Below are 10573 nucleotides of genomic sequence, written 5' to 3' on the forward strand. Positions count from 1 at the left end.
TTTCTGCCTCCCTATTTCTTTGTTTCTAAGTTCACCATTGCAGAGGAAATATTACCTTCCATGAATACAGTGAGTAATTTTCCTTACATAGTTTTTGCTCTGTAGTATTTTGGCAAAATTTGCTAAATTCTCTTTTTGTTTCATCCTCTCTGTGCAAAGAATAATTTCTCTGTACAAAACTGAACTCAGGGAATTACAGAGCTTTCATCTGCTGACACTGGGAAAAGTGAGCTCTTCAAGAAATATCTTCTACATCACTCCTTTCTTGTATCACATCCTCTGTGAATATTAGCATCTTTCAGGAGGAAGGAAAGGACTCTGTAGCAGGCACTGTAGGAAAGGGTAAAACAAGAGTCCAGCTAGGACCTTCTTCCCACTTTCAACTCTGCCAGGCCTTGGGGACCCTTTTACAACCTCCATAAGGATGTAAGGATGTAGGATGAGGACCAGTGATAGAGAGGAATCAGCTGAAGATGCAAATGAGAAATAGGAAGAAGCAGATGAACCAAAGATTCAGGGATATTTGTAGTACTTGCAACAGCCACAGCTGAATTTCTTCTGCCCAGTGCAGCCTGTACACAGATACCTCTGCTCTCTCTCTCACTTGCTGAAAATGTCCTTGTAGATGTGCATTTCACACTAGCTCTCTTCCCACCTTTCCCCTGTTTCCCATGATCAGCCAAAAGGCTTATATACAGAAAAACAACCCTCTTCACTAAGTCACTTCTATACAGAATTTACAAGTCTTTTATTTAGTCTTTTTATATGCTTTACTCTTACTTCATCCTTTATCTTTTCCTGTTATAATCTGTATTTTACCCACAGGGATTATCTGCACCTCTGCACACGGTGAGATTCTAACACTGGCTGGTTTTCATCATGAACAGATGAAGCACAATGAGTGACATTAAACAGAGTAGTGAAGGCTATGGCAGGTTGAGGAGCTGAGTGAGCTGGCTGAGCACAGATGCTCTTGTGCAGAATGATGAAAGCAGCAGCCCCTCAGCCCAGGGACATGGCATGCACGCTGCTGGAGGAACAGTCATGACACTACTGAGCTGTCTGTCCTGTCTCACCATGCTGACTATTAGAGAGCAAGCCAATAAATGATGGCAGAGCTGAGAGTCAGTAAGTGACCCAGAGGACTACTCTGATGATGTCCATCACAAAAAGCTCTGCTTGTACTGAGCAACTTTACAGCAAAGGAGACATCAAATGTGTCACTTCTAGAGATAGTCAGTGCTTCCCTAACCAACTCAGGAAAAACTTGAAAGCAATCCTGCTGATTCAGTGGCATAGCAACTTGCTCATTGTTCCAAATGTAGATCCCTCACATGCTAACGTAAATATACCCACAGGGATGATTTTTTAAATGTCTACCTCTTCTCTTGAGGGTTCACTTATAAAGTTGGCTGATATTACTGCATAAACAGAGAGCTTGATTCTCTTCTCACATACACTGATTATAGGCAAGAGCAATGCCTTTGGCTTGAATGGATGTATTTCTGAAAATCCATTTCACATTCATTTGTGCATCCTTAACCTGAGTCTGATAGCTGATGTAAAGACAAGGCAGCAAAAAAAAAATCATGGTTTCTACACAGTAATAGTACTGGATTTCCTCTTACTTCTAAAGGATAAAGATCTGGCTGTATCTCAGTGAGTGTGTGACATCAATGTACTGCAGCATCAGGAAAGGCAAATGAGACCTGGGGAGGTATAAATTGAGGTGTCTTCTTCCTCCAGGGAACATAATTATGCATTATTGTCCTAATGAAATTTCAACTGACATACTGTGTTCTGTTCCCATCACTCATGCACAGAAATTATGAACTCCAACCAAAGCAAATGCAGAGCAGAACATTCACATGACATCTTAGGACAGAGCAAAATAAAGAGCACAGCTTGTTCACTTCAGCAAAATGAGGACTATAGAGAATAATCCCACTCCATAAACACACCAGGATGAGGGAAAATGCACTTTAACTGAAGAAAAATGCTGGGAGAAAATCAAGTTAATATAGACCAGCTAGAAATACTTTGGGGCTGGAAGTAGAAGTTGGCATCTGACAGTCAAAGAAACGCAGCTGGGGCAGAGCCCTCTACAAACAAGAGGTGTCAGGGATCAGTGTCATTGCTTTATGCCTGCTCCCCAAGATGTCAGTCGGGGCACAACAGTGAGCAGCCCTAGCTGCTGTGTTTGAGAACCTTGTAGAAGTGCTTGGAGGTTTGCGTCTCTCTGGTTCATTCCTATTTGTTTTTTCCTGGGCACCAAAATTGTGACAACAATGCAAATCTACCCATACTTGTGAATTGCAATCGTTTCAAATTAAAACCCTTGTCTTCTTCCTTGGTCTAATAAAATCTGCTTCCCCCAGACTGTTTTACACCTGAGGCTCAGGGAGAGAGGCAGAAGACATGCAGCAAGAACTCAGCACCTGCAGCTTGGGGGTTTGGCGGAGTAGCAGAGACGGAGGAAACAAAGAAGGAAAAGAATTCAAAACAAACAAACAAACAAAACCCAACCAAACAGGGAAAAAAAAAAAAAAAAAAAAAAAAAAAAAACAAACTCCATACCGAAAATTCCCAAACGCAGTCCCACTCTCCGCGTTTTGCGAGGCTCTTTCGGGAACCTGCGGCCGCTGCCCCGGGGAGTGGGGTTACCCCCGAGGGGCTGCCGCCCCGTCCCTCACGCCCACCCCCGCATGACTCACGCGCTGTCTCATTCCCCGCCCGCCCCCGCTGAAAACTTCCCCCGGTAACTTTCCTGGGGCCGGTTCCCCGCTCCCCGCTCCCCGATGGCAGGGGCACACACACCCCCTCATCCCAAGCCCCGCTGGAGTCACGGACGGCGGGGCGGTGGTGCCGGGGGGGATGTCGTAGTCGCCGCGTCAGCGGGAGCCCGACGGCGATTGGGGGAGGCCGCCTTCTCCCCGCGGTCACGAATTATAAAGTGCCGCCGCCGCCGCCCGCACACGCTCCGCAGCGGCGCGCCCGGCCCCGGCAGCGGGCTCGGCTCGGCGCCCCCCGAGCCGCCCTCGCTGGAGCTGCCAGCGGGCCCGGCTGTGCCTGCCTCCCCCGGGGCTTCTCCGGAGGCTGCTCGGTCTCGCTATAAATAATAGTGCCTCCGACGCCGAGGCTTCAGCAAGGCGCAGCTTCTTTCTCGGCAACTCCCGGGAGCCCCGAGGGCAGCGTGTGTGTGAGTGAGGGAGCTGCTCTGCCCGCGGTCGGGACCGAGGGAGGGCCAGGGCGGTTCTACCGAGGCTGGTGGCCGGCGTCGGGGAGGCTGTTCGGGGCGTCCCGGTGGGAAACCTTCCCGAGAGGGGCCGGGATCCCGCCCGTGCCGCTCCGCGGTGCGTCTCTTCTCCCCCTGTGGTGCCGGCTTTTGCAGGCAGGGAGGTATAAAGTGTTCGGGGACGAGCACTTTCACCAAACGGGGTCTTCTGGGCGCTTCATCCTCCGGGTCCGCTCCCGTTCCGAACGCAGGTCAGTTGCCTTGCAGCTGCCAAGCGCCTGCTTATTTAAAGCTCCCGCTTACCTGGCAAGCGCAATCACCCCGGCTCTAAAAAGCGTGATTTTAGCGGAGTTGGTTTTGACCCCTTTCACGCCGCCTTTTCGCGCTCCGTGGCTGGGGGAGGCCGTGCCGGGGGTGGGAGCGGGAGGAGGCGGCTGCCGGCTGACCTCTCCTTCTTGCAGCCCCATGGCGTTGCTCCTGAGACTCGGCTGCTCGCTGCTGGCCCTCAGCGCCTGCCTGCTCCCGAGGGCGCGGGCCGACTGCGGCCGCGACTGCGCCGCCTGCGCCTACCACCTGGGACCCCGCGCCGGCATCCACCCCCTGGTAAGCGGCACCGGGGCCGGGAACGCCTCAGCGCCCCCGAATCCCCGCGGCCGGGCCGCTTCCCCTCTAACTTTGAAGGGAGGAAAGGGTGAGCGGGAAAAAAACAGCGAAATAAGAAAAATTAAAAGTGGGGGAAGTGACCGGGGTCGCTTGGAAGACTCTTTTTCTGAAGAGGGGAGAGAGGGAGAAGCGGGTTTGGGGGTGCTGGGCAGAGGGCGAGGAGCGAGCGGAGAGCGCTGATACAAATCCAGAGCGCCCCGAGGAGCCCCCCCAGCCCGTCCGTCGCTCCCGCTGCCCGACGGAAGGGGACGGGGATGGGGACAAACGACACCGCCGAGCAGCCCGGCGGGGAGCCAGGAAAAGGGCTAATGAAAACGTAAGGAGGAGGAAGGGAAATCCCACCGGAGAGGGCATCTCTGCAAGGGAAGGAGGGGTCGCTGCCGGGCATTCCAGCACTAACAGGACGTGGGGGAAACCGAGCAGAACGGGATGGAGGGTCCCGACCCTTGTCCGCTGGCTCCATGGTAAGATGAGCTCTCTCCGGGCAGGATGGCTGTCGAGCTGAAAAGATCTGCCTGAAATCTCATCCAGCTCTTTCCAACTAAAACAAAATGGGTTTTAAGCCTATTTGAGTAGCAGTTCGCTGTTGCTCCTCTCTGCACGGTGCTGCACAGCGTTAGGAATATGTCTGTGGAAGACGTTGGCTTTTAAGACAAATCGTGTTAAGTCCGGAATGAGAGGGACTGGGACGTGGGGGTTATCTGTAATTTTTAAGATGTTGAAATAAATTAAAAGAACAGTCACAGAGGCAATTCGACTTGAAATTTAAAGATCGGGGGTCAGTGAAAGTCTGGGGTCCCTCAGCCCTTTCTGAAGAAGGTGGGAACTCTGGCTGCCAAGTACTTTGCCAGTGGCATCAGTTGTTCCCAACCTCAAATACCCACAATGAGGCATCATACTCTTGGCAGATCTAAATGATCTTAAATGTTTGTTCCTATCATGTCACTGGTTACTTGGGATCATGCAAAAGGAGACTTGGCTCTCTAGCCTTGCACAGAATTAGGAACCACTGAGTACTTCTACTTACTCCAAAAGCTCAAGAGCTCTTAACCATAACGGGCTCAGAAGGGCAATATTATTTGGACAGGTGGCCAAACAGTTCCCTCTACTTGTTTTTTTTTCCTCCTCTGCTTACAATAGCTTTAAATCAAACTTTAGCTTTAGTGTGAAATAAGGTTAAAAAGGGAGTAGTTTGCCCTTATGGAGGGAGGGCTTTTCAGAGTATATGTTCTGCAGGTCTATTTTGACAGTCTCTTTTGCACACCTTCAGTAATCACTAAAGAAAGAATCAAAGTCCTGTTCTGTAAGAATGTTTATTAGCTAAATAGGTAAAGAAGCAATGTAGCTTACCTTGCATTTGTCAAACATGTATGAACAATTCCTGGATACTACTACTACTGTTTCTAGGTATGAGTATCTAGTAACCTAATAACTGAATTTACTGAAATTACTACATTGTACTGAATTTACTACATTGTATTTGTAAGATATGAGACATTTCACACTGTGCCTGGTCACTCACACTGTGCCTGGTCACTCACAGTTATGGAGTATGTTCATCTGACTATAGGAGGTTATTAAAACTAACCAAGAAAGGGAGAGACCTATTCTTGCTTTGATTTAGAGCAATTCCAAAGTCAGACTGAAGCTGAAATCTTACTCTCTTTACATCATGACTATAATATATAGTAATAAACATGTAGTGCAAGTTAAATTATTGTGTTATAAAATATATAAATCCCTTTAATTTTCTTGTGATCATACAAAAAAATAATATTTAGATTTGTCAGAGTAAAGTGAGGCTGAAGAGGCAGATTGTGCAGTGGACAATAAGCTATCAGAGAGAGCTGTGATGGAGTTTAATTTCACATTTTAAAGTATGTTAGGATTCTTAGAACACATAATCTATAGTCAGAATGAGTGTTTCTCTTATTGAAAATATTGATGATTTTTCTTTACCTACTGTGGTATGAAAACCACGAGCAAGAAGAAAAAACACTTATTTTACAACTGAAGGTTATGGCTGCACAAGAATTCCCGACACAAGAGAGATAATAGCAGCTAATATCCATGATATTATCATCACAAGACAGGTTATGAGACATGCATAAGGTACTGAAAGCTTTTTTTCATGTTGTAGCCTGAAAATTTTTCAATACAGTCAGAAACAACACAGCTTAGAGTTTTTTTCACTCTCTTTGATGGTCACTGCTTTCCAGCTAGTAAAAATGGAACTTTGATCCTGCCCTAAGAGAGTCTGTATTTCTATATTTCTATTGGTAAATGTTGGAATGATCTGTACCACGAAGAGAAACTAATGGCAACCCACAGCCTTTAAAGCTGTGCAGGGCATTGAAGATACTGAAAAGTGCAGTACAGCTGGCTTCTTTGCAATGACCATGCTGTGCAGCTTTTCTAAAATTTATGAATGATACTTTTAATTATGAAGATTGAATACACTTATACGCTTGCATTTATGAAGCAAACCACAATTGGTTTTTAGCTTCCCAGTAGTAAATTAAAAAAATAAATCATAATTCACACAAGTATAAGGGAGATACAGGAACTGTACTTGTGGCTTCCTTTGAAACAGAATCATAGTGGCAACCTTAACATAGAGGACCCACAATTCCTATTATCTGGTAGCCTGTCTCTTAGAGTGGAGACTACCTTGTCCTTCAGAGATATGAAGAACTTCAAAACAGACAGGTACCAAACCAGCTGTTCCCAAAGAGCATTTCTTCCAAGCCACTCAAAAAGAGAGACTCAGTCATGCTCTTTTAAAGTAATCTAAGATTACTTAAAGTAAATCTAAGATAAGGTCTTAGCAAGGTGATAGTAACTATCAAATAATTCTCAGTAAACCACATCCATTTTTCAGGCATGTACACTAGAATGTGAAGGAAAACTGCCTTCTGCCAAAGCCTGGGAGACCTGCAAGGAGCTCTTGCAACTGGCAAAGCTAGATCTTTCTGAGGATGGCAACATTGCTCCAGGAGACAAGAAAGAGATGGATGAGAACCATTTGCTTGCAAAGAAGTATGGAGGCTTCATGAAAAGATACGGGGGTTTCATGAAGAAAATGGATGAGCTCTATCGGGCAGAACCAGAGGATGAAGCTAATGGAGGAGAAATCCTGGCTAAGAGGTATGGAGGGTTTATGAAGAAAGACTCAGATGACGATGCCCTCGCCAACTCCTCTGATCTGCTGAAGGAGCTTCTAGGAACAGGGGATAACCCTGAAGCGGCGCACTATCGAGAGATAAATGAAAATGACGGCGATGTCAGCAAAAGATATGGAGGCTTCATGAGAAGCATAAAACGCAGCCCTGAATTGGAAGATGAGGCCAAAGAGCTGCAAAAGAGATACGGTGGCTTCATGAGAAGAGTGGGCAGGCCAGAGTGGTGGCTGGATTACCAGAAACGGTATGGTGGGTTCCTTAAGCGCTTTGCCGACTCCATTCTCCCTTCAGAAGAAGATGGGGAAACTTATTCCAAAGAAGTCCCAGAGATGGAAAAGAGATATGGTGGTTTTATGAGATTTTAATACCTTCCCCTTTATCCCTTTTGTCCTAAATGAGAAAGACTGCCTTATTTGTCATAACTTATTGTAACGTGTTGCTTGTACTGTACAGTTTTTTACTGTCCTTGGTTAATGATGCAAACTGCGATTTGTTGTTTCGGGTTCTGTGTTCTTCCAAGTCAAATAACTAATTTCTGGTTTAGTCAAGTTTCAGTCTGTATTGTAATTTCCATGCTAGAACTATTTTGATTACTGTATTCGTTTTCTTTAAAGAGGAACTACATCTACAGTAGAGTTGCTTAACTGTACATACAATAAATTCTTCATCCTAACTGCAAAAATTCTGAAGTGCTATTTTTTTCTCTGTCGTTTAATCAAATATCATCTCAATTTTTCTTTAAGCCATCAGAGCAATGCCAACTTTTTTTCCGTAATTACAGAATTTGTAGTGCACACACAACAGTTGAAACATACTTTTGTCTTTATTCTTCTGTTTCTTAGAACACTAAAATAATAATTTTAATCAGTTAACAGAATAAATATTTAAAGCCTAAATTTATAATTCACAGTGTTCAACAATTGACATTAAAAAAAGAAAAAAATCACAAGTGTGTTTGACTTTAAGCACTAAAATAATTTCTTCAGTGTACAATACAGTTATATGTTTGATTAGTTACATCTTTGGTATACATGCAATATAGGATTGTATACTTGGCCTTAAAATAATAAACACTATTTTAAAAAGTGGTAAGGTAGTTTGTGCAAAATAAACATGATCCAAAACTGCATAAAAATACCTGATTTTTCAGGGCACCTGACAAATGTTTCTCCATGGAATCATTTTGTGTTTGATACCAGAGCTGCTAAAAATCACTTTCACCTGGCACAACTGAAATATAGGAAAGTGCTGGTCCGACCTCTGTGTTTCAAACAAAGGCAGTGTAAGCAAATCTGAGAACAAACAGAAAAGCCAACACTAACACTGTAGGTCCTTTGCAATTTACACAGGTGGCACTTACATCAAAGGCCAGATCCCATCCCAGTGTACAGCTCCTTCCATAATTCTGAGTGTCCTCCTCTATTCCTAGTCTGTGAGTGGTTTTCCCCCATCTACTACTAGTTACTGGTGACTTCCCACCTAAACTAACATGATGAAAATTGCCTTGACCATGGCAATGCCTAAAAACCTCCGTGACTCTGCTTTCAGTATCTGTATCTCAGTTTTGCACAGTACTACCTATTTACAAAAAGGGCAAATTAATGATCTGTTTTTTCTTTCATTTCAAGGCAATGAGATTGTCTAGGTGCTCATGACTTGTAAAATTAAGATGTGTTTCAAAATCCTGCTGAAGGCTTGCTAAAGTGTAAGCCATTCCTCTTCCTTCAGTAAAAATCAGGGCACCTATTTTCCTCTTCCTGCTGTACAGAATTGATAATACGAAATTTTTAAATCCAGAAAATACAGGTGCCTGGAGAAGTTCCACGGCCTCTTCAGGATTCGGTTGTGTTCCCTATCACCTTTCTATAGAGTTCTTCAAGATGCCAACAGCCACATGAAAAGTCTTCCCATTCTTTTCTCCATTGTACCTGCCCGTAGTGGCTGGAGAACAACACATCACCTGAGGGGTTTCATCCACAAGAACCTTGGGTTGCGGGCACTAGGGCTGTTCTGGAGCACCAATCCACACATGGGATACAGCCATCATCAACAGGTTTGCTTTAAATGTACACTCCAGGAAGAACTGAAAATGACATACTTAATATTTCACTTCAACATTTAGTCACTTCTTTTCACTAAAAAGTTACTCACCTGTAATTTAGCCAAAGGACCCTTGCTGGCCTTCAAACTAAAACAAGCATTGCTGTACCTGTTGATGCAAACAGTTGACCAGTTGTTTTTACCCATCCTTCACAGTTAACAAAAACTCAGTAATTAAAAAGGAATAAAACTCCCAGACCTCAAGAGTATGTGTGTTGAAGAATTAAGTGTTTTGATAAACTAAACCTTTAAATTTATATCCATATGACACCTTTGCCACAGTCTCCGTTGCCTTTTGAGCCCTAAAATCAAGAGCCAAACAAGTTTAGGTGATAAAATATGGTTATGATTTTAATGAAGATCCCTCCAGGTGCACAACACGCTGAAATACACACCAAAGATGCATATGTGATATAGGGCACATAGAGTTTTATAAGTTTAGCAAATGAGCATAATTGACAAGAGTCCCCAGTTAGAAACACAGGTGATGAATTCCCCCCCCGCCTTGGTTCAACCCCTTCTAAAGCCCACCTTCCTTGGTAGTTATTAATGGGAAAGTGTCTTGGGAAAGTTTCTTGATCTTGATTCCTGTAAGAAGCGAGATTAGAACAGGCCCTCAGGAAATTGTTTGACTAATAGGAAAGGTACTGAAGTTAAGTAACTGTATAGCTATATAATAACAGTCTACAGAGCTATGAATATATATGAGCGATATATATAAAAGGAATGATCACTTTGGCATCATCTTCCATGGCATATTCCTGCAAAAGCTGGCAGCCCACATCTTGGACACACTTCATGGTCAGAAGTGCACTCTTCACTGTATTAAGAGCTGTCTGGTTGGCCAGACCCACAGAGTGGTGGTGCTGCACGCAGCTGGCATCCGGTCATTAGTGGGGTTCCCCAGGGATCAGTCCTGTTTAGCATCTTCACTGATGATCTGGATGAGGGGATTGGCTCTACCACCAGCAAATTCACGGATGACACTGAGTTGAGTGCAAGAGTCAATCTGCTGGAGGGTAGGAGGGCTCTGCAGAGGGACCTGGACAGGCTGGATAGATGGGCAGAATCCAACAATATGGGGCTTAACAAGTCCAAATGCCAGGTCCTGCACTTTGGCCACAACAACCCCTGCAGTGCTACAGGCTGGGGACAGAGCAGCTGGACAGGGGCCTGCTGGAAAAGGATCTGGAGGCTCCGGCTGACAGCTTCTGAGCATGAGCCAACAGTGTGCCCACGTGGCCAGGAAGGTCAATGGCATCCTGGCTTGCATCAGCAATAGTTTGGCCAGCAGGACCAGGGCAGTGATTGTCCCTCTGTACTTGGCACTGGTCAGGCCACACCTTGAGTCTTGTGTCCAGTTCTGAGCCTCTCAGTTCAGGAAGGCCTTTGA

The 10573-nt window shown here is 45.1% G+C and overlaps 1 protein-coding gene across 2 annotated transcripts; it reads left to right on the forward strand.

The window, feature by feature from the left end:
* Nucleotides 1-2966: 2966 nt before the first annotated feature.
* PENK (proenkephalin) lies at nucleotides 2967-7762 on the forward strand. 2 transcript variants are annotated; one of them, XM_068188368.1, is made up of 3 exons: nucleotides 2967-3203; nucleotides 3697-3838; nucleotides 6780-7762. In XM_068188368.1, the coding sequence occupies exons 2-3, from the start codon at nucleotides 3701-3703 to the stop codon at nucleotides 7443-7445; spliced, it is 804 nt and encodes a 267-aa protein (XP_068044469.1). In that variant the 5' UTR covers nucleotides 2967-3203; nucleotides 3697-3700; the 3' UTR covers nucleotides 7446-7762. The 2 variants fall into 2 exon arrangements, with proteins under 2 accessions (XP_068044469.1, XP_068044464.1); XM_068188363.1 differs by having other exon boundaries at nucleotides 2967-3197.
* Nucleotides 7763-10573: the final 2811 nt, after the last annotated feature.

The sequence above is a fragment of the Anomalospiza imberbis genome, chromosome 1 (genome assembly GCF_031753505.1).
Source record: "Anomalospiza imberbis isolate Cuckoo-Finch-1a 21T00152 chromosome 1, ASM3175350v1, whole genome shotgun sequence".
NCBI lineage: Eukaryota > Metazoa > Chordata > Aves > Passeriformes > Viduidae > Anomalospiza > Anomalospiza imberbis.

Coding starts and splice junctions, on each gene's coding strand:
- PENK (XM_068188368.1), top strand. CDS start 3,701: ATGGCGTTGCTCCTGAGACTCGGCTGCTCGCTGCTGGCCCTCAGCGCC. Junction 3,839..6,779: donor GCGCCGGCATCCACCCCCTG/GTAAGCGGCACC, acceptor TCCATTTTTCAG/GCATGTACACTAGAATGTGA.